At 46.0% G+C, this 25,416-nt stretch overlaps 1 protein-coding gene across 3 annotated transcripts in view; it reads left to right on the top strand.

Moving 5' to 3' along the window:
- Positions 1-25,416, top strand: part of LOC141091442 (uncharacterized) — a 185,176-nt gene that overhangs the window by 111,967 nt on the left and 47,793 nt on the right. For 2 of the 3 annotated variants that reach the window (XM_073577010.1, XM_073577007.1), the window contains exons 4-5: positions 16,289-16,359; positions 17,483-17,594. In XM_073577010.1, the coding sequence (XP_073433111.1) occupies positions 16,289-16,359; positions 17,483-17,594 (183 nt within the window). The remainder of the gene's footprint in view (positions 1-16,288; positions 16,360-17,482; positions 17,595-25,416) is intronic. The other variant, XM_073577009.1, reaches the window with a different exon arrangement.

Genomic DNA, 25,416 nt, shown 5'->3' with positions numbered 1-25,416 from the left:
CAGGCAGGCCTGACTATCAAGCCGGGAAAGTGCCAGATGGGCATGAGCGAGGTCCACTACCTGGGGCACCGGGTAGGCGGGGGTTCCATGAGTCCGAAGCCAGAAAAGGTGGACGCAATCACGTCCTGGCCCACCCCCAGGACCAAGAAACAGGTGAAGTCCTTCTTGGGCACTGCAGGGTACTATAGGCGGTTTGTACAAGACTAAAGCGCCTTTGCAAAACCCTTGACTGACCTCACCAAGCAGAGGCTACCCCAAACAGTCAACTCAACAGATGACTGTGAGGCGGCCTTCCAAGCTTTGAAAGCAGCCCTGTGCAGCTCTCCAGTGTTGAGAGCAGTCGACAGCAGCCGCCCGTTTCTGGTACAGACCGACACCAGCAAGTTTGGCCTCGGTGCTGTGCTCAGCCAGGTCGACTCTGGGAACCAGGAGCACTCCTTGTTGTACCTGAGCCAGAAACTTTTGCCGAGGGAAGTGGCATACTTGACTATTGAGAAGGAGTGTCTGGCCATGGTGTGGGCACTGCAACGTTTGCAGCCCTACCTGTACGGGCACACCTTCATGGTGGTAACCGACCACAACCCTCTGAGCTAGTTGCACACAGTGTCCGAAACCAATGGAAGGTTGCTCTGCTGGAGCCTTGCCCTTCAACAGTACGACTTTACTGTACACCACAAAAAGGGCAGCGAACATGGTAATGCCGATGGGTTGTCCCGCCGGGGCGAACCCGCTGAGGTGCGCATGGCCGATAACCGTCAGGTAATGCCTCCGTAGCGCCCTCTAAAAGGGGGAGGTGTAATGTAAAATGTCTGTAAGGTATGATGTTTTCTGTTGGAACCTTCCAGAATCTCCCCTTACCTTCTGAGAACATTGTAGACTATCAGCTGAAGCATTCCCCTCACCTCCACCCCTCTGGCTGCTGGTAACAGGAAACCGGGCATTTCCTCTCGAAGCCTCCTCCTTCCCCCATCCACCCCCAGCACAGCTAAGTGGAAAGGATGTCCCTTTGTTCTGAAACCACGAGGTTTGAATACAGGTATAGGAAATATTAAAGAAGCCTAGCGTGCGCTTTGCTCATGACAGTGATATAAAACCCACATTTCTGCGAAGGGCACAAGGCCAGCTTTCTAATTCCTAATTTTCACAATTATAACCTCTCCAAAAACTGAGATATGGATTGCTCCCAAATGGAGTGTCTTAATTATGGCATGATTGGTGTTGGTGGATTCTATTCGGTAAATCACAAACAATGATACCATATATGTGTCTGTGCGAACTTCCCTCGTGAAGATATGGCTATTATAAAGTTTTAGTAAAGAATCAGAACTTAGAGAAAGGGGGGTTGGACCTCACCAGACCACCCATTTCGTGAGGTCACAGACTCTGAACTATAAGGTATTCCCTACCAAATTCCAGGCAGTTGGAGCTACAGAGTCCGTGCTGACAAGACGTGCAGATGAGTGGAGACGTGTGGCTCCGCCTTCTCCCTCCACATGGTCTGCCTGATACCATCTAAGCACATGTGAGTGTTACTTTCTGTCTTTTTAATCCCTTTATGTTATATTTGTATTGTACATATTTAATGTCTCAACTTTATAACAACTTTTATCTGTATAATCACTGCCCACATTTTGGGAATAAATGATAAAATCTATTATGCTCTAAGAAACGAACTATGCGCCTTATTTAGATAATTACGCTACTGTTCGGGTTGGCTTCGAACCCCTCCATTAAGTCTATAACTTAAGTGGAGGAACTAGGAGCTGGTGGCAGCGTGGTGTGTGCGGTTGGTTAGGCTGGTTGGCAGTCCGTAAGGGTCTTATATTGCTGAATAAGGGAGGCTGCGGCCCAAAGCATTGATAATTCCCTTACTGCAGTAGTCTAATTGCCTGTGCACAACAAGCAGCCCATCCGGCGACTATTTATCCTAGGTGCAGTTCCCTGACTGACCTGAGGGTAAGGGGGGCGCCGTAGAGCTGTGAGTTCCAAAGTGGAACTGAGAAAGTGGGATATTCATAAATCCCCGCAGTTCTTGGAAGGTTGTTAGCAGTGGTGGGGCATCCAAAATACCCCCCTGCGGTAAATTGTTAGAGCAAGATTAGCTTGCTGTGTTTTGGTCCCATGGTGCCAGTGGTGGGATAAGTAGAGATAAGCCCCCACTGTGCCTGTGATAGCCGTGTGCCGGGCCTGCGTCGCGTCCCTCCATCTGCTGACAAACCCGTGTTAGTGGTGGGATCGTGACGTATTGGTGGCACAAGCTGCGCTGTCCGTCACAATTTGGTGGCAGCGGTCTGCTGTACATCACAGAAATGTATACTATAAAGGTAATACAGTGATCACCAATGATATTATACATGAGCTCTGCATATAGTGTCAGTGTACAGGTAATACAGGGATCACCAGTGACATTATGAACAGGAGTTCTGTATATAGTGTCAGTGTATAGGTAATACAGGGATCAGCAGTGACATTATACACAGGAGCTCTGTATATAGTGTCAGTGTACATGTAATACAGTGATCACTAGTGACATTGTACACAGGAGCTCTGTATATAGTGTATAGTGTACTGGCAATACAGTGATCACCAGTGACATTATACACATGAGCTCTGTATATAGTGTCAGTGTACAGGTAATACAGTGATCACCAGTGACATTATACACTGGAGCTCTGTGTATATTGTCAATGTACAGGTAATACAGTGATCACCAGTGACATACACAGGAGCTCTGTATATAGTGTCAGTGTACAGTTAATACAGTGATCACCAGTGACATTATACACAGGAGCTCTGTATATAGTGTATAGTGTACAGGTAATACAGTGATCACTGTTATGAATGGGTCACCGAGGAGGAGAGCAGGCCCCGGCTAAGCCACAGAAAACCAGAGAGGTTGGTAACTAAGCGGATTGCAGACCCCTGATCCTATCCACACAACTAGCAGTAGCCGTGGAGCATAACTACGATGATCCTAGATGCCTTGACACAGCCAAAGAGCTAACTAAGCCTAAAGCAAGAAAGGGGAAATCTAAACTGCCCCAGAGCAGACCCCAAAGGAATAGATAGCCCCCAAACATATATTGTCGGTGAGACAAGATGAAAACACAAACACAGGCAGGAAAATAGACTGAGCAAATGATGGGGCCCACACTGACTAGACAGGACAGGAAAGGAAAGACACTGTCTGCAATCACGCAAAAACCCTGCAAAAAGTCCAACACTTGTGATGCACAAAAACACTAAAGTCGCACGACTTCACCCCCACTAATCAGCACTCTGGTATATTCTGAAAGCAGAGCAAAAAGAGACCAATCTAACAGGGGACAAAACAAACTGGCATAAGCAATAACATGGGGCGGTGATTCAGCAAGCCCCAGCCGGAGCTGGGTGACCCGCACAAAGCAGAGATAGACAAAACCAAATCAAATGCAAACAGAATAGCAAATGAACCACTTAGCTGAACATGTAGGGACAGAGCTGGATACATCAGACCGCAGGAGGCACAGGAAGAAAATCACCAGCAGGGATAGAGGGAGTCGGCTGTCTTAAATCCCAGTCTGAAACCCCAGATCTCCAATCATCATCCTCATTATCAGGTGGCAAGCCTCTGTTAATCAGATCAGCTCCATTACCTCCAGTAACCATCAGAGGGAGCCCAGAAAGAGAACTTGCAACCCCTCTGTCCATCTGACCAGCTCCACTACCTTCAGCAATAACTAGAGGAAGGCAAGAAAGCGAATTCACAACAGTACCCCCCCTTGAGGAGGGGTAACCGAACCCTCATCCACGCCACCAGGCCGATCAGGATGGGCACGGTGAAAACCACGAACCAATCTTTCGGCATGAATGTCAGAAGCAGAGACCCAAGAATTATCCTCCTGGCCATAACCCCTCCATTTGACCAAGTACTGGAGTCTCCGTCTAGCCAAACAAGAATCCAATATTTTCTCTACCTCATACTCCAAATTGCCTTTAACCAAATACAGGGTCAGGAGGCCCCGCCATAGGAACTACTGGTTCCACAAACCTCTTCAACAAAGATTTATGAAACACGTTATGGATCTTAAACGTAACTGGAAGAGCCAATCGGAAAGAATCGGGATTAAGTATTTCCAAAATCTTATAAGGTCCAATTGTCTTGGCTTGAATTTTGGAGACGCAACTTCTTAGGAATATTCTTTGAAGCCAACCAGACCATATCACCCACTTTAAACCGGGGACCAATGGTCCTATGCCGGTTGGAAAACCGTTGGGCTTTTTCCTGAGAGTGGGACAACTTATCCACCACTTGGTCCCAAATCTGCTGCATTCTCTCTACCACAGAGTCCACACTTGGACAGGCCGAAGATTCCATCTGCCCTGAAGAAAATCGAGGATGAAACCCAAAGTTACAGAAAAAGGGCGACATCAAAGTGGCAGAACTAGCTCTATTGTTTAGCGCGAATTCGGCCAAGGGCAAAAATGAGACCCAGTCATCCTGATCAGCAGATATGAATCATCTCAAATAGGACTCCAAAGTCTGGTTTGTTCTCTCCGTCTGCCCATTGGTCTGAGGATGAAATGCAGAGGAGAAAGATAACTGAATTCCCAGTTTGGAACAAAAGGCTCTCCAAAATCTGGAAACAAACTGGACTCCTCTGTCCGACACAATGTTCTCAGGAATCCCGTGCAACCGAACCACCTGTTGTAAAAACAAGGGCACCAACTCAGAAGAAGATGGCAACTTTGGGAGTGGTACAAGATGGACCATCTTAGAAAATCTATCACAAATCACCCAGATAACAGTCAATCTCTGAGAGACAGGAAGATCGGAAATAAAATCCATTGAGATATGGGTCCATGGCATCCTTGGCACCGGCAGGGGCATTAACAACCCACTAGAATGAGAACAGGGCTTGGACCGAGGACAAGTCCCACAGGACTGCACAAAATTCCTGACATCACGAGATAAGGCAGGCCACCAAAAAGACCGACTCACCAAATCCATGGTACCAAAAATACCTGGATGACCAGCCAACGCGGAGCAATGAATTTCAGACATTACTCTTTTCCTCCACTGGTCAGGAACATACAATTTTCCCATAGAGCAACGTTCAGGTTTGTCCTCCTGAAATTCCTCCAGGGCTCGTCTCAAATTGGGTGTGATGACAGAAAGAGCTACCACTCATTTAGAATGGTAGTAGGCTCGGTCACATCAAGAGAATCCGCAAAGAAACTCCTAGAAACGGCGTCCGCCTTAACATTCTTAGTGCCTGGAAGAAAAGAGACCACAAAATTAAAACGTGTGAAAAACAAGGCCCACCTAGCCTGTCTAGGATTCAAGCGTTTGGCTGATTCAAGATAAATCAAATTCTTGTGGTCGGTAAGGACCACAACTTGATGTCTAGCTCCCTCCAGCCAATGTCTCCACTCCTCAAATGCCCATTTCATGGCCAACAATTCCTGATTCCCCACGTCATAGTTACGTTCAGATGGAGAGAATTTTCGAGAAAAGAAGGCACAGGAATTCATCTTAGAAGTCACCGGATCTTTTTGGGACAAAACGGCTCGTGCACCAATCTCAGAAGCATCTACCTCCACCTGAAATGGGAGTGAGACATCAGGTTGCTGTAGAACCGGAGCAGAAGTGAATCTCTGCTTAAGCTCCTGAAATGCCGAGACTGCCTCTGGAGACCAATTCACAACATCAGCACCATTTTTGGTCAAATAAGTCAGTGGTTTAACAATACCAGAAAAATTACTTATAAATTTACAGTAGAAATTAGCAAAACCCAAAAACTTCTGGAGAGCCTTCAAAGAAGTGGGCTGAACCCAATCATAAATGGCCTGTATCTTGGCCGGGTCCATTTCAATAGCAGATGGGGACAAAATGAACCCCAAAAATGAAATCCTGTGTACACCAAAGAGGCACTTCAATCCCTTAACATACAGAGAATTTTCCCTCAAAATCCAGAACACAGTCCGGACATGTTCCACATGAGAATCTCAATCACTGGAAAAGATCAAAATATTATCCAGATAGATGATCAAAAACTTCTCCACAAAGTCCCGGAAAATATCGTTCATAAAAGATTGGAAGACAGAAGGGGCATTAGTAAGCCCAAAAGGCATCACCAGGTACTCAATATGTCCCTCCGGAGTATTAAACGCCGTCTTCCATTCATCCCCGTGCTTGATGCAAATAAGATTATACGCCCCCCTGAGGTCAAGCTTGGTAAACCAACAGGCACTTTTAACTCTGGAAAATAAATAAAAAATCAGGGGTAACGGGTACTGATATTTAACAGTGATTTTAAGGGAACGATAGTCAATACATGGCCTTATTGAACCATCTTTCTTGGCCACAAAAAGAAAACCAGCACCTAAAGGTGAAGAGGATGGTCTAATATGACCCTTCTCCAACGACTCCTTGATATAAGATCGCATAGCATCATTTTCGGGTACCGATAAGATGAAAAGCCGACCCTTGGGAAATTTACACCCAGGCATCAACTCAATTGCACAGTCATAACTCCTATGAGGAGGAAAAGACGCAGACTTACTCTCACTAAATACATCAGAAAAATTAGCCAAATAGTCAGGAATATCATGAGACTGGGGAGAGGTGGAGAAAACAGGAGTGTCACTAAGAACACATTGACAACCCCAACTCACCACAGACACAGATTTCCAATCCAAAACAGGATTATGAGTTTGCAACCAAGGAAAACCCAGAACAATAGTATCATGCAAATTGTGCAACACCAAAAATTTATAATTTTCTTGGTGGTCCGGCGCGACCCACATTATCACCTGAGTCCAAAACTGGGGCTTATTCTCCGCCAAAGGAGTAGCATCAATACCCCTTGTTACAGTTGTGCTATGATGGGAAAGGATACTGAAAAAACCCGGAAGTGGACCCTCTGGGTCACGGCTCCAGAGCCCCCGCGGACGAGTGGACCAGGTGGAGCCACCCCCTATACAGGGAGTGTTAGGGGCAGGCCCACAGGGGAAGGAACAGTGACAGCCGGAGCCAAAGGGGCGACTGGGGTAGGTAACAGGGAGACAGAGGTAGAGAGCCTGGGCAGTAGCAGGACTGGAAGTTGCTGAGACCACGGAGCGAGAGAGACATAGAGACCAGGAGGACCAGGGGATGACGAAGGCTGGAGGCTGTAAGAGAGAAAGATATGTAGTAACAGCGCGGACAGTACCTTCAGAGTGGACAGACAAGGAGACCGACAGACAAGACGTATCAAGAGGCTACCAGGGATGGTGGTACGGAGGGAGACACAGGAGCAGGGCCAGAGACTAGGACACAGAGCAAGCAAGAGAAGGAGTACACGAGCTGCCAGAGGTAGCGCAGACAGTAGACAAGGTAGCTGAGAGGGGCCTGCAGAAAGAGTGAACGCTGGCCAAGAGGACAGCGTCACCACATCGGATAAACAGGCATCTTACCTGGGAAGACGCCCAGAAGAAATAGACGGTGGGCGCCGCCATGTTGGGGGCGGGGCCAAACGCGTCAGAGATCCCAGGAGTCAGAGCGCCGGGTGAACGCAGGTGCACTGAGCCAACGCCGGGGACACCGAACATCAGGAGCAGGAGCGTGCCGTGGAGCGGGGGCGCGCCGGGATCGTGCAGGTAAGTAACGGCGCCGGCGGGGAGGCATGACCCCCCTCAAAGGGATAGGAGTCCGCAGGGGTATCATGGGAAAACCACAATGTTTAGCAAAGTCCAAATCCATCAGATTCAAAGCTGCTCCTGAATCTACAAAAGCCTTAGCAGAAAATGTAGACAAGGAGCAGATCAGGGTAATTGCCAAAAGGAACTTAGGCTGTACACTGCCCACTGCAAATGTGTGAGCAAAACGCTTTTCTCGTTTACGGCAGACAGAAATAGTATTAGAGGCGTCTCCACAGAAAAAACACAGCTTATTATGCTTTCTAAACTCCTGGCGTTGCGCCCTAGACAAAGCCCTATCACATTGCATGGGTTCAGACGTGTAGTTTTACGTTCACGTAAACGCCCATCAATCTGAATGGCCAATTACATAGTCGTCAAGACCAGAGGGAACAGGAAATCCCACCATAACATCTTTTACGGTTTCTGCCAAACCCTTCCGAAAGAGAGCTGCTAGGGCATCATCATTCCATTTAGTAAGGACCGCCCACTTTCAGAATTTTTGACAATATATCTCTGCAGAATCCTGACCCTGGTTCAATGCTAATAAGGTTTTCTCAGCTTGATCAATAGCATTAGGTTCATCATACAGCAACCCCAAGGCTTGAAAAAACACGTCCACATTAGCCAGAATAGGATATCCGGGTGTCAAAGAAAAGGCCCAATCCTGGGGAGATGACAATTTTAATCTGCTGCACAGAGCTCCCCGATGAGTTAGGTTTCAAAGGAAAAAATAGTTTACAATTATTCTTAAAATTCAAAAATTTAGACCGCTCCCCAGAAAACACATCAGGAGTAGGGATTTTTGGTTCAACAGCAGATGATTGAGCAAGATAGGCAGAAATTCCCCGCACTTCAGCAGCGAGCTGCTCAACACGATCAGACAATTGCTTAGTCTCCATTTAGTGAGAAGAAAAAAAAAAAATCTCCTGCACCCCCAGAAAAAAAGAGGAAAAAATTCTGACCCTTTTTTTTTTTTTAAATTCTTTCCTTCTTTAGAGTACCCTAGAGTCTACAGTTAGGCTGGTGATTCTGTTATGAATGGGTCACCAAGGAGGATAGCAGGCCCAGGCTAAGCCACAGAAAACCAGAGAGGTTGGTAACTAAGCGGATTGCAGACCCCTGATCCTATCCACACAACTAGCAGTAGCCGTGGAGCATACCTTCGATGATCCTAGACGCCTCGGCACAGCCGGAGAGCTAACTAAGCCTAAGGCAAGAAAGGGGAAATCTAAACTGCCAGAGCAGACCCCAAAGGAATAGATAGCCCCCAAACATATATTGTCAGTGAGACAAGATGAAAACACAAACACAGGCAGGAAAATAGACTGAGCAAATGATGGGGCCCACACTGACTAGACAGGACAGGAAAGGAAAGACACTGTCTGCAATCACGCAAAAACCCTGCAAAAAGTCCAACACTTGTGATGCACAAAAACACTAAAGTCGCACGACTTCGCCCCCACTAATCAGCACTCTGGTATATTCTGAAAGCAGAGCAAAAAGAGACCAATCTAACAGGGGACAAAACAAACTGGCACAAGCAATAACATGGGGTGGTGATTCAGCACAGCCCCAGCCGGAGCTGGGTGACCCGCACAAAGCAGAGATAGACAAAACCAAATCAAATGCAAACAGAATAGCAAATGAACCACTTAGCTGAACATGCAGGGACAGAGCTGGATACATCAGACCACAGGAGGGACAGGAAGAAAATCACCAGCAGGGATAGAGGGAGTCGGCTGTCTTAAATCCCAGTCTGAAACCCCAGATCTCCAATCGTCATCCTCATTATCAGGTGGCAAGCCTCTGTTAATCATATAAGCTCCATTACCTCCAGTAACCACCAGAGGGAGCCCAGAAAGAGAACTTGCAACCCCTCTGTCCATCTGACCAGCTCCACTACCTTCAGCAAAAACCAGAGGAAGGCCAGAAATCGAATTCACAACAGATCACCAGTGATATTATACACAGGAGCTCTGTATATAGTGTATAGTGTACAGGTAATACAGTGATCACCAGTGACATTATACACAGGAGCACTGTATATATTGTCAGTGTACAGGCAATACAGTGATCACCGGTGACATTATACACAGGAGCTCTGTATATAGTGTATAGTGTACAGGTAATACAGGGATCACCAGTGACATTATATATAGGAGCTCTGTATATAGTGTCAGTGTACAGGTAATACAGTGATCACCAGTGACATTATAGACGTCTCTAGAGGAAGTACTTCATCTTCACTTTTTTCTTCATCAGCACGGACCGCCATTACTTCTTTTGTCTCTGCAGAAAATAACACTCAGACATCTATATCTGATCCCTTTTATAGCACATTCCTTGACTTGTACACTATTCCAGATGAAGAAAAAAAGCAACATAATCCCACCCTGCACAGTAACAGGATCCCCCTTTTGTTCCCCCCAGTATTTTAAAAAATAAATTATAGCAGAGCAATCTAACACCCTGACCATCCAGCACCCTAGCAATCCAGCTGAAGCCCTCTGTTCCTGGCACCGATTCACCCCTATATCCTTGGACCCATGTCAAGCCACATGTGCAGAAGGAGAGGAAAAAAAAAGATTCTTCCTCGGACCCACATTCTGTTGAAATCAGCCGGCCCCCTCTATGTCCTGCTTGGGGACCTGCCAAGGACACTGGCCTATCAGAGAATTCTCCGCTGTCCTGATGGGCCAGTGTTCTCCACCTATTTTAGTTAGACACAGGAACGCTGTCTACCACCTGGTTTATTAAAGATACAGCATAAACCAGTGCAACATTAGCAAAATAAACATGGCCTAAAAGGGAAGCAGAGCATAACATATGACACAGTCCTTCTTGCTGTGGGAATCTGCCTGCTTCTGAAACAATCAAAAGGGTCAGCTTTCTTTAACATCAAAACCACAACTCCTGAGCTTTCACCTCTAGACACCCCCAGCACTGAAAGCGCTAAAAGCTCCTCTGGATTCCTCCCAATCTACAGCTGTTCAATCAACCTAGAACTAAACATGGCTGATTAACCCCTCTTGGCACTTAGTGTGCTGGAGCATTTTCCTATGTCCATATCACTGAAGATAACAACTTCAGTGAAACATAGCTCCCCTCCAGTACTTTGCCAGTGACTTTTGCCAGTCATAATATATAATTTTTTTTTTTTACTTCATTCCTCTATGGGACTTTTATCTTTTATTACTTTGATCACTGGCATAATGCACTGCAATGCTTTTATACCTGTCAGTGTTACACTAACAGAATCCTCTTACACCGTTCTCCTGGCATGGTTTAACAGGCCGCCATAGCTGGCGGACCTGGAGGTCGTCATTTGATTTCGGGTTGCCATAACATCCATTGGCTGTCTGCAATTACGTCTTCTAAATACTGTGATCAATATTGATTGTGGTCCCGAGAGGGTTAAACAGCCGGGTCGGTGCAGGCATTGCTCTTGGTTGTGTCCGGCGGAGCTCAGCTATCAGCTCCAGTGCCCTCACGGTCACCAGGAAGTACTGGTACGTTCAATTTCAGGAAGGGGTTATGCATAATTGGTGTCATCTCCCCTCTCACCGGCAGAGACACTTTTGCGTACTATGAGGGGCCTTGTGCCAGTGCCGTCGCCCATGAGTATGCCCCCCCACCTGCTCAAGGAACCTGCACTTTCATCTGCACTTTCCTCTTTGTCACCGTTAAGGTGGTATAGTATGCTGGAAGGGGAACCTGAGTTTCATCAGGGTCAGATTCTGGCTGTGTAGAATGCGAGGGGAATGTAGTGGTCTGGGTCAATGTACCAGCAGAATCATTGAGCAGTGGCTGGGCCTCAGTGCAGTTGTGGCGCCCCCAGGAGTACGGTCGCCACAGTGGCATTACCTTCCTCCTAGGGAGTGTGATGTCATGCTTGGGAGCAACGAAGGATCTCTCTAGCAGTTAAACCAACACACAACACAGTTCCCACTCCAGGCCAGCAGGTAGAGCTCTGAACCTGACTGCTGAGGAGCTGCTCTCTGTGGTCGGGAGGAGGGAAGTTAGGGCAGTCTGTGAAGGGAAGGGGAAGTGTGTGGACGTGAGAAGGGGAGCTGGAGGATGAGCAGAGTTAAGGCTCACTCCTAGCTTGAGCGCATGGCCCGGATTCTGGTCTCCGAGTTTGTAGGGACACTGACGGTCCTGCAGCAGAAACCAGAGGAAGTAGTAGCTGTAAATGCTCTGTTCCCAACTAAGGCTCGGAGGCCCCAGCAGCGAAGTGTGTGAGCCAGAAGGAAAAGGCTACGACTGCCTGCCATACGAGAAAGTTCCAAAAGAGAGTCAACAAGGGGAACTTCAGTGAACTCAGTACTGCGAATACCTCAGATAAGCGTTAGAACGGAGGCCACACTACCTATCTGCAGAGAGAGAATTCCTAATTTGCTTCCAGGCTGACCAACTCCTTCTCCATCTGTACTCTGGATCCTGGACGGCACTTACCAAGTACAGGTAAAGGAACTGCACGACTGTGTCTGTCATCTTTCTCAGGCGCCTGGCACACGGCTCTGCTGCATCCTGCACTGCACACCATCTACCAACTCTTTCATCTGCCCTGCGACTACGGCCCTACCTGTGCAGGGCTTCTACATCTTAGCTGCACCACAACATCTGTCCCAGAGAAGCGACACTGCAGCGCTGGTCAATCTGATCAGAAACCACAGGTGGCGTCACGTATCATTCACCTATAAACGTTATTCACCCCTTTGCATGGACGCCCAGGGCCAAGGACCGGGTAACCACCACCGTGACACATCTGTTGTGAGTTCATTTTTCGGTCCACCAGTTGTGAGTTCTCCTTCCAGGCTCCCTCTGGTGGTAACTGGAGGTAGTGAGGCTGATTTAATCAGTAGAAATCTGCCACCTGATAATGAGGATGACGATTGGACCTCAGGAATCTCAGACTGGATTTAAGACAGCCGACGCCCTAGTCTGGTGCTGGTGATTCCTTCTGGCTTCTCAGGTCTTGGTTTGTTTTCAGCTCTGTTCCAGTCATCTAAAGCTAAGTTTTTCTGCTAATGTTCACACTTGATTTTGTTGGTCTATTCAGTTTTTTGTGTGGTCAGCCAGCCCTGGCCTCTTTTTGCTCTGTCTCAGAATATTTCAGAGTGCTGATATAGTGGGAGAAGTCTAGTGACTTCAGGGTTAATTTTGCTATCAGAAGTGTTGGACTTTATTTTTGTAGGGTTTTTTGCAGATTGCAGACAGTGTCTTTCCTTTCCTATCCTTTCTAGTTAGTTTGGGCCCCATCGTTTGCTCAGCCTATTTTCCTGCCTGTGTTTGTGCTTTCATCTTGTTTCACCATCAATACATGTGTGGGGGCTGTCTTTCCTTTGGGGTCTGCACTGGGGCAGTTAGTTTTCTCCTTTTCTTGCTTCAGGCTTATTTAGTCCTCTGGCTGTGACGAAGCGTCTAGGACCATCGTAGGTACGCTCCACGGCTGCTGCTGGTTGTGTGGTTAGGATCAGGGATCTGCAATCTGCATAGTTACCAACCTCTCTGGTTTTCTGTGACTTAGCTTGTTTTGTTTTTTTCTCCTCGGTGACCCATTCATAACACACATCCCTCTGAGACACTGGCCCGGTACCGATTAACCCCACTGCCCTGGCTGACGACCCACACTCCATGTCAGATTCATCTTGGACTGGAGAATTCACGATTTGACTTGATAACCCAGGCATGGTATGTGAGAAAGAGCTACATGGACTAATGTGAAGTGTGGCCTGCTGCATCATTCTCTTTTGTTGGGGGTGAAGGACACAAGGAAAGGGGTTCTTCCTGACCAGGAGCCAGCACTTGACGACTCAGTGCTTGCATTTTTTTAAACTTCAGAAGAGGAGGGCATATTAGCTGGAGTCTGTTTCGGCAATGTAAGCCAAAACCAGTTCCTGATGCTCCGGCTTTAAAAGTGGTTAACCTACTCCCAAAAAAGGTAGCCTTCCAGGCCTTCCGGAGCCAGACCATGACGCAGGCTCAACACCTCCTGCCTTAGCTGCTATTGTGCTTTTGCCACTACCAGCAGATGCTCCACCACCACCACCAGTACCAGCTGGCAACCCACATTCACGGTCTCTTCCACCATACTTCCTCATTTTTGGGAAAATGTACCCAAAATACCACAAGCTATATGGGACTGTAAAACAATTTACAAGGTGTATATAGTATTGGGGAGAATTTGAATCTCCCTAGAGATTTTAGGAGGCTGAACTATTATCTCAGGCCCAATATAGATTACACCTCAATTTAACAGGATGAAATTGGCTGGTGTATGACAAAGTACAAGGTGTATATAGTATTGGGAAGAATTTAAATCTCCCTAGAGATTTTAGGAGGCTGACAATGATGCTCTCAGTCCAAGTATGGCAGCAGGCAGCCTAATAAGCAGGACTGCTGCACACAAAAGGGTGGAAAAATGAACGCTTGGTAACTGTGCAGAAAAGAGGAAGAAAATTATTTTTGCTTTTAAAAAAGCAGTTTCACAGCAGTGTGCAAACAGCAATGCAGCTATCAGGGAGCCTTATAAGGCAGCCTAATAACCAACAGAGCTGATGCACCAAAATAGAGCCTCCCCTGTCACTGCACACAAACTGTTGTGCTGTACAGTGTTAAGCGCTACAAGCAGAAGCAGTTTTTTTTGTTCTTCTTCCCTGCCTAACGCTCTCCCTTATTCAGAATCAGCAGCAGCTGCAGCCTCTCCCTAATGCTAAGATCAGCATAAGTAAGATGGCGGTCGGCGTCCCCGCCCTTTTATAGCCCCTGTGACGCCACACAAAGCAAGCCAATCACTTGCATGCCCTTCTCCAAGATGGTGGTGACCGCTGCCTATGTCATCGCGTTGCCCACAGTGTGCGTCCTCCATCACTGGCTGAAAAAGGGCGCTGGAAGCATCATTTGAAACGCGACTTTGGCACTCTGGTCGCCGACCTCACGCTATGGTCGGGTTTCGTTTCATGAAACCCGACTTCAGCGAATGTCGGCGACTTATGAATTTGACCGGCCTGTTTCGCTCAACTCTACTCCTCACCTTGGCATGCCAGAGCCGGTATGTCACTCTCTACAAGGAGAATCGTTACCCCTTAGACCTCTGTCCCAGTTTTGTATCGCTGTAATTGTACAGAGCTGTTTCCACGTCCTTTTTACTGCACAATGGACTCTGTAAAAACAAAAGCCAATAAACAATGGTGGAATTGTATTCAGAATTGAGAGTCCTCAGTGGTTGATACCTTTTAATGGCTAACTGAAAAGATGGTAACACATTGCAAGCTTTCGAGACTACTCAGGTCTCTTCTTCAGGCTAGACTAATACAAAATCTGAAGAGTCATATTTATGCACAATACAACACAGAAAAAATGCAATGGATAAGACAAGTGACGTGAAGCAGAACTATCAGTATGGGAGAGGGATACAGGAAAGATGTATATCTTTGTACCATGTTAGCCAGTAGATAGAAAAATATTCAGAATTGAGAGTCCTCAGTGGCTGACACCCTCCAATGGCCAACTGAAAAGATGGCAACACATCGCAAGCCCTCAACACCACCCAGGTCTCCCCACCAGGCTAGACCAACACAAAATCTGAAGAGTCACACACCCATGCACAACACAGCATAGAAAAAATGCAACAGACAAGACAAGCAACGCGAAGCAGAATCATCAACATGGGAGAGGGAGAAGCACAAACACTGGACCAGTACATAGACAAGGAGTCCGGATGTCCCACAGTCCCCCGATTGGGGACTCCCAAAGTGCTGCAATGCCTCCACAATGCCCCACAAGCAAACTCCTCAATTGATGCAAAAAGACACAAATCCATGCGACACATTCACTCCAGCACCGAGAGTGCCAAAGGCCGCCATAAATTTATGACAACCTTTGACACTCTCAGTGCCGGAACGAATGCGTCGCACGGACCCACGTCTTTCCACATCAATCAAGGAACCCGCCTGCAAGACCCTGCGGAGGCACCACAACACACCAGGAGACCCCAACCAGAGGACTACAAAACATCCGGACTCCCCATCCATGTACCGGTCCAACATCCACGCTTCTCCCTCTCCCATACCGACAGCTCGGCTCCACGCCACCCGTCCCATCCATTGCATTTCCTCCACGCTGCACTGTGCACAAACATGTGACTCCTCAGATCCTGCACCAGTCCAGCCCGATGAAGAGACCTGAACAGTCTTGAAAGCCCGCAATGTGTCACCATCCCTCCAGCCAGCCACCAAAAGGCATCAACCACTGAGGACTCTCAACTCTGAACACTTGGTGGAATTGTAGTGTTTTTTTCACAAGCTCATTCCACTTGGAGTCTTTCCCCATTTTTCCGTGCCATCTAGTAGAATCAAAAAAATCCAGTGGTCATGAAGGGGTTATTTGTTGTGCGAGTGTAGCCCCTTCTGTGGAGCCCCCAACCATTAGTGGAATTAATTCTCGCACTTCCTTAAGTCTTCCGGAAAGTTTTATTAGTATAATGTATTGTTTCCTACTCTCTGATGTTATAACCAGGGGTGTGGGGGGGTCATCTTCTAGTCCCAGAAAATCTGGTGGCTGCAGTAGATTCTGTTTTCCTCCTGTCGCCGGCCGCTCTGATTTATCTTCTTTCTCCCATCAGCAGATTTTCCTGTTGTTGCTGTGGTTGTTCCTGTTGCTGTGCTACTGATCGTCTTTTCTGTGATCTTTTGGGTAAGTCGTGTTGGGCGATTTCCTGGATAAATATGGGTCGCCCTCCCAGGGCTGTGGGGTACTCGGTACCGGGCCGGTGTCAGGAGGATGTGTTACAGCAGCAGTGACCCGGTCCGTGGCCCTGGGCGCCCAAGTCAATGGTGGATGATGTTTGTAATGTAGTTTATATGGATAGTTCATGACGCCACCTGTGGTGTTCGGCAAGTGAGATGTTAGGCCAACGCTGCTTGCAGATCCACTGGGACTGATGGTGTGATGCAGCAAAGATGGTGTAGCTCCCCACAGGTGGAGCTGTAGCCCCAGGGCAGTGTACAGTAGATGTGGTTGGCACGGGGATGTAGCAGTGCTGGAAGGATAGGAAGCAGACAAGACACAGTGGGGTGCAATTTCTGTACCTTTACTTGGTAACTGCAGTCCAGGGTCCTGATTACAGATGGTAACGGAGCAGGCTAGCCTGGAAGCAACTCAGGGATTCTCTCTCACAGATGGGCTGTGCAGTCTCTTTCCTAGCGCTTGTGTGGTGTGAAGCACTCCAGTACTTAGTTACTCTGAAGTTCCTCCTGTCAGATGTTCCTAGAACTCTACTTGCATGGCAGACAGCTATAACCTATCTCGGGGACACTTCACTCCCGGCTCTCTATCCGTTTTGCTGTTGTGCCTCAAGTCTTAGATGGGGGTAGGGCATTTACAGCCTCCTACTCCTCTGGTGTCTGTCGCAGGACTGTTAGTATCCGTACCACCGAGGAGACCAGACTCCAGTTCTTGCGCTCTCAAACTGAGGGAGCTCGCCTTCTGCAGCTCGACCTCCAGCTTCTCTCTCTACGTCTGCTCACTTCACCCTCCGCAGACTAACTAACTAATCCTACCTCTTGGCCCACAGAGAGCACTCCTCCCCTTAATCCTGGTTCAGAGTTCCCCCTGCTGGCCTGGAGTGGAACTGTGTTGCATGTATGGATTGACTGTGAGAGAGACCCATCATTGCCTCCAAGCCTGGCATTACCCTCCCCTGGAGGAAGGCAAAGCCAGTGTGGCGACCATACTCCTGGGGCCGCCACAAATATAAGATATAAAACTGTGGAGATGACGAGGAATCTACTAGATCTGTGATCTCTTATGTTTCTAGTATATGAGGAAGAAGAAGAAGAGATTGGAGTCCAGGACTGAGGATCTGGAGATGAACAGTCAAGGAAATTATTGTCTCGTCCCCTCACCCACCCCCGGAGCCGCTCCTGCAGGTGCCGTTATGTTCATTATTTTACAGTTTATCTGATGCTACATTCCTGATACCATTCATACAGAATAGGGATAGTAGTCACATGACTGATCACGTGATTGGAGGGACGCCGGCTCTAGGAGTCACCGGCAGAACTACTGGAACTGTCATTATAACGAGGCTTTCACCATGTACATTACTGGGCCTGTCCAATGCCGGCAAACACCAGACACTACAATCCGGTGGTCACATGTTCCGCTCCTTTCACCTCAGACCCCCCTGAAGATGCCACGTGATGAAACACGTTGGGCCGGCCGATGCTACATGTTATATACAGTGGATGTGGAAAGTGTTCACACCCCTTTACCTTTTTCACTCTGTTTCATTGCAGACATTTGGTAAATTCAAAAAAGTTCATTTTTTCCTCATTAATGTCCACTCTGCACCCCATCTTGACTGAAAAAAACAAATGTAGAAATTTTTGCAAATTTATTAAAAAAAGAAAAACTGAATTATCACATGGTCATAAGTATTCAGACCCTTTGCTCAGACACTCATATGTAAGTCACATGCTGTCGGCAGCCAGATGAACAGTGTAAGGAGTGAGAACAGCACCACACACTAGGTAGTGGCCATTGTCAGTACTGCAGCTCTGCTCCCATGGAAGTAAATGTGATCTGAGCTGCAGAACATCTGACTACCACCAGAGCTGCTAACAGTTGTCAGACCCCCATCTATCCAATAATAAGGACTTTTCCCTAGGGATAAATCATGAATTAATAATTAGCGCACACCCCCTTATAGCAGTGGACCCCAAACTTATGGCTACAGAAAGCACACGGAGGCCGTGTGTCCTCCTATCTTATCGGCAGTATATTACCTCCAAGGGTTGCCACTTTACCCCTATTGGGTGTTCCTATATCAGGCACTCTCTCCACACGATGACATCCAGCTTCAGGCTCCCTCTGATTAGTATCATCTCCAGCTTACAATACTTATTTCTCCCTGCCAGTACCTGCACACACAGATCTGCTATTCTGTGCAGAGCGACTCACAAACGTCACCATCTGGAGACCATCGCTTCATAGGAGGCTGCCAGCTTGTTGCACCAGATCTAGCAGACAGTGATGAGCCACGCATCTAGGGTTCCAGAGCCGCAGGTTTGGGACCCCCGCTTTATAGTGATGGAAACTAGAGATCTGCCACCCTACATCCGAGCGTGTCAGAAAGGTGAACACACACATCACTAATACAATCTCCGCACAGCCGGATCGCGGCTCTCAGGACGACGTTCTGGGGCTTCTTTTCATTGAGAATATAATAGAGGCGATACATTGTATGTGATTGATAAGAGGGATATTTTATTTAGGCCTTTCCCTCAGTTATGGGAACCTGTCACCATGAAATGTCATCTAGTCTGCAGGAGGAGTAGATAGTGATGGGAACGGCTGCAGTACCGAGAATCCCAGAGCAGAAGATTAGATGATTAATGCACGGATTATACTGAATATGGACTCATGAAACGATACATCAATCTGCTCAGCTCCCCGGTCTATAACATGGGCCTGCACACTGGGCAGCATTTTTATGGAGAGGGTCCAGGCTGGTTACTAACAGTAATAGTTAGGAAGGCTGAAAAAAGCCATGTGTCTATCCAGTTCAGCCTATATCCCGTAACAACAAATCCCCAGATCTACGCATACCTCCCAACTTTTAAAGAATGGAAAGAGGGACAAAGGCTGTGGCGCGCACAGCGTGCTGCCGCAAATTTTAGGCCACGCCCTCGACCACACTCATTTCACAACTAGTCACACCCATGTCCACGCCCAACCGCACCCATTTAGCACTGCTGATCACACTGACTGGTACTGAGGGCACAGTGGCTGGCATTATGGGCACAGTGGCTGGTACTGTGGGCACATTGACTGGTACTAAGGAAAAGAAAGAAAACGGAGAGAGAAAAAAGAAAACAGAGAGAAAGAAAGGAGAGCGAGAGAAAGAAAGAACGAACAGAGAGAGAAAGAACAGAGAGAAGAAAGAACAGAGAGAAGAAAGAAGAAAGAACAGAGATAGAAAGAAATAGGGGAAAGAAAGAACGGAGAGCAAAAGAAAGAACAGAGAGCGAAAGAAAGAGGGGAAAGAAAGAAAGAAAGAACAGAGAGCGAAAGAAAGAACAGAGAGAGAGAGATAGAAAGGGGAAAGAAATAAAGAACAGAGGAAAATAAAGAGGGGAAATAAAGAAAGAATAGAGAAAAAGAAAGGGAAAGAACACAGAGAGAAAGAAAGAAAGAGGGGACAGAAAAAAACAGAGAGAGAGAAAAAGAAAACAGAGAGAAAGAAAGAAAGCGAGGAAAGAAAGAAGGAAAGAAAGAAAGAAGGAAAGAAGGGAAAGAAAGAACAGAGAGAGAAAGAGAAAGGAAGAACAGATAGAAAAAAGGGGAAAGAAAGAACAGAAAGAAAAAGGGGAAAGAAAAAAAGAAAGAACAGAGAGAGAAAGAAAGAGGGGAAAGAAAGAACAGAGAGAGAAAGAAAGAAAGAAGTAACGAAAGAGAACAGAGAGAAAGAAAGAGGGGAAAGAAATAGAAAGAAAGAAAGAGGGGAAAGAAAGAACAGAGAGAGAGAAAGAAAAGAGAAAGATTAGAGAGAGAAAGAAAGAACAGAGAGGGAAAGAAAGGGGAAAGAAAGAAAGAAAGAACATAGAGAAAGAAAGAGGGGAAAGAAAGAAAAAACAGAGAAAAAGAAAGAACAGAGTAAGAGGGGACAGAAAAAAGAAGCAGAGAGAGAAAGAAATAACAGACACAGAAAGAAAGAGGGGAAAGAAAGAACAAAGAGAACAGATAGAAAGAAAGAACACAGAGAGAAAGGGAAAGGAAGAACAGAGAGCGAAAGAAAGAACAGAGAGAGAGAAAGAAAGGGGAACAAAAGAACAGAGAGAGAGAAAGAAAGAAAGAAAGAATGAGGGGAAAGAAAAAAGAATAAACAGAGAGAGAGAAAGAACAGAGGGAAAAAGGGGAAAGAAAGAACAGAGAGAGAAAGAGGGGACAGAAAAAAGAACAAAGGGAAAGCGAAAGAAAGAGGGGAAAGATAGCAAGAACAGAGAAATAAAGAGGGGAAAGAAAGAAAGAATAGAGATAAAGAAAGAAAGGAAGGAAGGAAGGAAGGAAGGAAGGAAGGAAGGAAGAAAGAAAACAGAGCGATAGAGGGAAAAGAAAGAACATAGAGAGAAAGAAAAAGAAAGAAAGGGGAAAGAAAGAACAGAGAGACAGAGAAAAAACAGAGAGAAAGAAATAAAGAAGGAAAGAAAGAAAAAACAGAAAAGGAAAGAAAAAGAAAGAGGGGAAAGAAAGAACAGAGAGCAAAAGAAAGAACAGAGAGAGAAAGAAAGAGGGGAAAGAAAGAAAGAACAGAGAGCGAAAGAAAGAACAGAGAGAGACAGAAAGGGGAAAGAAATAAAGAACAGAGGAAAATAAAGAGGGGAAATAAAGAAAGAATAGAGAAAAAGAAAGGGAAAGAACACAGAGAGAAAGAAAGAGGGGACAGAAAAAAACAGAGAGAGAGAAAAAGAAAGAACAGAGAGAGAAAGAAAGAAAGTGGGGAAAGAAAGAAAGAAGGGAAAGAAAGAACAGAGAGAGAAAGGGGAAAGAAAAAAAGAAAGAACAGAGAGAGAAAGAAAGAGGGGAAAGAAAGAACAGAGAGAGAAAGAAAGAAGTAACGAAAGAGAACAGAGAGAAAGAAAGGGAAAAGAAATAGAAAGAAAGAAAGAGGGGAAAGAAAGAACAGAGAGAGAGAAAGAACAGAGAGAGAGAAAGAAAAGAGAAAGATTAGAGAGAGAAAGAAAGGGGAAAGAAAGAAAGAACAGAGAGAAAGAAAGAGGGGAAATAAAGAAAAAACAGAGAAAAAGAAAGAAAGAACAGAGTAAGAGGGGACAGAAAAAAGAAACAGAGAGAGAAAGAAATAACAGACACAGAAAGAAAGAGGGGAAAGAAAGAACAGAGAGAACAGATAGAAAGAAAGAACACAGAGAGAAAGGGAAAGGAAGAACATAGAGCAAAAGAAAGAACAGAGAGAGAGAAAGAAAGGGGAACAAAAGAACAGAGAGAAAGAAAGAGGGGAAAGAAAAAAGAATGAACAGAGAGAGAGAAAGAACAGATGGAAAAAGGGGAAAGAAAGAACAGAGAGAGAAAGAGGGGACAGAAAAAAGAACAAAGGGAAAGCGAAAGAAAGAGGGGAAAGAAAGCAAGAACAGAGAGAGAAAGAAAGAGTGGAAAGAAAGAAAGCATAGAGATAAAGAAAGGAAGGAAGAAAGAAAGGAAGGAAGAAAGAAAACAGAGCGATAGAGGGAAAAGAAAGAACATAGAGAGAAAGAAAGAAAGAAAGAAAGGGGAAAGAAAGAACAGAGATAGAGGGGAAAGAAAGAACAGAGAGACAGAGAAAAAACAGAGAGAAAGAAATAAAGAAGGAAAGAAAGAAAAAACAGAAAAGGAAAGAAAAAGAAAGAGGGGAAAGAAAGAACAGAGAGCAAAAGAAAGGACAGAGAGAGAAAGAAAGAGGGGAAAGAAAGAAAGAAAGAACAGAGAGCGAAAGAAAGAACAGAGAGAGAGATAGAAAGGGGAAAGAAATAAAGAACAGAGGAAAATAAAGAGGGGAAATAAAGAAAGAATAGAGAAAAAAAAGGGAAAGAACACAGAGAGAAAGAAAGAGGGGACAGAAAAAACAGAGAGAGAGAAAAAGAAAGAACAGAGAGAGAAAGAAAGAGGGTAAAGAAAGAAAGAAAGAAGGGAAAGAAAGAACAGAGAGAGAAAGAGAAAGGAAGAACAGAGAGAAAAAAGGGGAAAGAAAGAACAGAAAGAAAAAGGGGAAAGAAAAAATGAAAGAACAGAGAGAGAAAGAAAGAAAGAGGGGAAAGAAAGAACAGAGAGAGAAAGAAAGAAGTAACGAAAGAGAACAGAGAGAAAGAAAGAGGGGAAAGAAATAGAAAAAAAGAAAGAGGGGAAAGAAAGAACAGAGAGAGAAAGAACAGAGAGAGAAAGAAAAGAGAAAGATTAGAGAGAGAAAGAAAGGGGAAAGAAAGAAAGAACAGATAGAAAGAAAGAGGGGAAAGAAAGAAAAAACAGAAAAAGAAAGAACAGAGTAAGAGGGGACAGAAAAAAGAAACAGAGAGAGAAAGAAATAACAGACACAGAAAGAAAGAGGGGAAAGAAAGAACAGAGAGAACAGATAGAAAAAAAGAACACAGAGAGAAAGGGAATGGAAGAACAGAGAGCGAAAGAAAGAACAGAGAGAGAGAAAGAAAGGGGAACAAAAGAACAGAGAGAAAGAAAGAAAGAGGGGAAAGAAAAAATAATGAACAGAAAGAAAGAACAGAGGGAAAAAGGGGAAAGAAAGAACAGAGAGAGAAAAAGGGGACAGAAAAAAGAACAAAGGGAAAGCGAAAGAAAGAGGGGAAAGAAAGCAAGAACAGAGAGAGAAAGAAAGAGGGGAGAGAAAGAAAGAATAGAGGTAAAGAAAGAAAGAAAGAAAGGAAGAAAGAAAGAAAACAGAGCGATAGAGGGAAAAGAAAGAACATAGAGAGAAAGAAAGAAAAAGAAAGAAAGAAAGAAAGAAAGGGGAAAGAAAGAACAGAGAGATAGAGAGAAAGAAAGAGGGGAAAGAAAGAACAGAGAGACAGAGAAAAAAACAGAGAGAAAGAAATAAAGAAGGAAAGAAAGAAGAAACAGAAAAGGAAAGAAAAAGAAAGAGGGGAAAGAAAGAACAGAGAGAAAGAAAAGAAAGATTATAGAGAAAGAAAGAACAGAGAGAGGGAAAGACAGAACAGAGAATGAGAAAGAAACAGAGAGAAAGAAAGAGCAGAGAAAGAAAGAAACAGAGAGAGAAAGAAAGAAATAAAGAAAGATTCTATAAAGATACTATAGCAGCTCGGCTCCCATTCTAATGCCCACCTGAGCCTCCTGGTACAGGACATATCATGATCCGCTCACATGGTCGGCATCCCCGATTCCAAGGCGATCCGGCTGTCTGCGCTGTCGGAGAAAGACACGGTCATGGATCTGAAGCATTCCTGGTTCCGTCACAATCTCCTCATGAAATTATTTCATTTCTGGTCAGCTTCCAGCACATCACATCCGGTGGACCGTCATGTGCGAGTTTTAAAGTACTTCACGGGGCTCCGCCGTGTACTCCTGTGTCCATGGGTAAAGCCCGCTTTGTATGCCTCGTACACACTTGGCTCCACTCCGTACATCCGGTACACATAAGGCTTCACTCCGTACACACAGGGCTCCGCTCCGCATACCCCATACACACGCTGCTCCACTCTGTACACCCCATACACACGTGGCTCCGCTCCGTACACCAAGTACACACACGACTCTGCTCCGTACACCTCATACACGCGCAGCTCTGCTCTGTACACCTCGTACACGAGCGGCTCCACTCCGTACACACGTGGTTTCGCTCTGTACACCTCGTACACGCGCGGCTCCCCTCCATATACCTCGTACACGTGTGGCTCCCCTCCGTACACCTCGTACACGTGTGGCTCTGCTCCGTACACATTGTACATGCGTGGCTCCTCTCCGAACACACACAACTCTGCTATATCCAGGGGAAGAGTCTTGAGGAGATCATTTGCATATTCCCAGTGCCTTCTTGGATAAGTGAAGAGTCTCCGCGAGCTCAACGATCACTGGGTTTTGGCCGTTGCAGCTGAAAAGAGGAAATCGGAAAACCAGGGGAAGAGTCTTGAGGAGATCATTTGCATATTCCCAGTGCCTTCTGGGATAAGTGAAGAGTCTCCGCGAGCTCAACGATCACTGGGTTTTGGCCGTTGCAGCTGAAAAGAGGAAATCGGAAAGCCAGGGAAAGAGTCTTGAGGAGATCATTTGCATATTCCCAGTGCCTTCTTTCATCGTTTTTAAGAAATCTCAAGATGGAAGAGGCCAGGAGCCATTTGGTGAGCTGCATTTCTTGCTACATGTTCACAGATTTACCAGTGGAAAAGCCAAACTTCACATGCCACAAATGCAGCTTGTGTCCCTGTTGGAGGAAAAGTTGCAAAATCTCGAAGAGAGATTAGCTAGGTTGAAGATCATTAAGGAAGGTGAAGGGTTCTTGGACAGAGCAGAATTATCTCTTCATGTTACAGAAAGAGAAGAAATTCGAAGTGCACCTGAAGAAACAGAGGAATGGAGACATGTGACCCAGAGAAGCAGGAGGATCAGGAGGCAGTCAGCACCCATACTGCTCAGAAACCAGTACCAGGCTCTCACGCAGGAAAACGATGAAGAAATACATCAGGATAAGACTTTGCCCACAAACAGCAACCTTGTACGCCTTCAGAGTCCTCCTGGATGGAGAAAGAAAAATGTTGTGAAGAAGAAACGGAGAGTGGTGGTCATGGGGGATTCCCTGCTGAGAGGAACAGAGGCCGCTATCTGCAGACCGGATATAACTTCAAGAGAAATGTGCTGTCTTCCAGGTGCAAAAATTAAAGATGTGTCTGACAGGATATCAGGACTCTTCAGACCTACAGATGACTACCCATTCCTGCTACTACATGTGGGGACAAATGACACCGCAAGAAACGACCTGGAAATCATCTGCAGAGACTTTGAAGACTTAGGCAAGAAAGTGAAAGAACTGGGAGCGCAGGTGGTCTTCTCTTCCATCCTCCCAGTGGATGGCCATGGAACAAGGAGGTGGAATAAGATTCTGCAGGTGAACAACTGGCTACGTCGATGGTGCCGTCAGCAACGATTTGGATTTCTGGATCACGGAGTGAACTACTTATACGATGGACTACTTGCTAGAGATGGGGTGCACCTTACGAAGACTGGAAAGCATGT

Source organism: Dendrobates tinctorius, unplaced genomic scaffold (genome assembly GCF_039654945.1).
Source record: "Dendrobates tinctorius isolate UK_male_01 unplaced genomic scaffold, ASM3965494v1 ptg000054l, whole genome shotgun sequence".
In the NCBI taxonomy this organism is placed as follows: domain Eukaryota; kingdom Metazoa; phylum Chordata; class Amphibia; order Anura; family Dendrobatidae; genus Dendrobates; species Dendrobates tinctorius.
The sequence above is the reverse complement of the archived record's forward strand: the minus strand, read 5'-3'. Positions and strand labels throughout refer to the sequence as shown.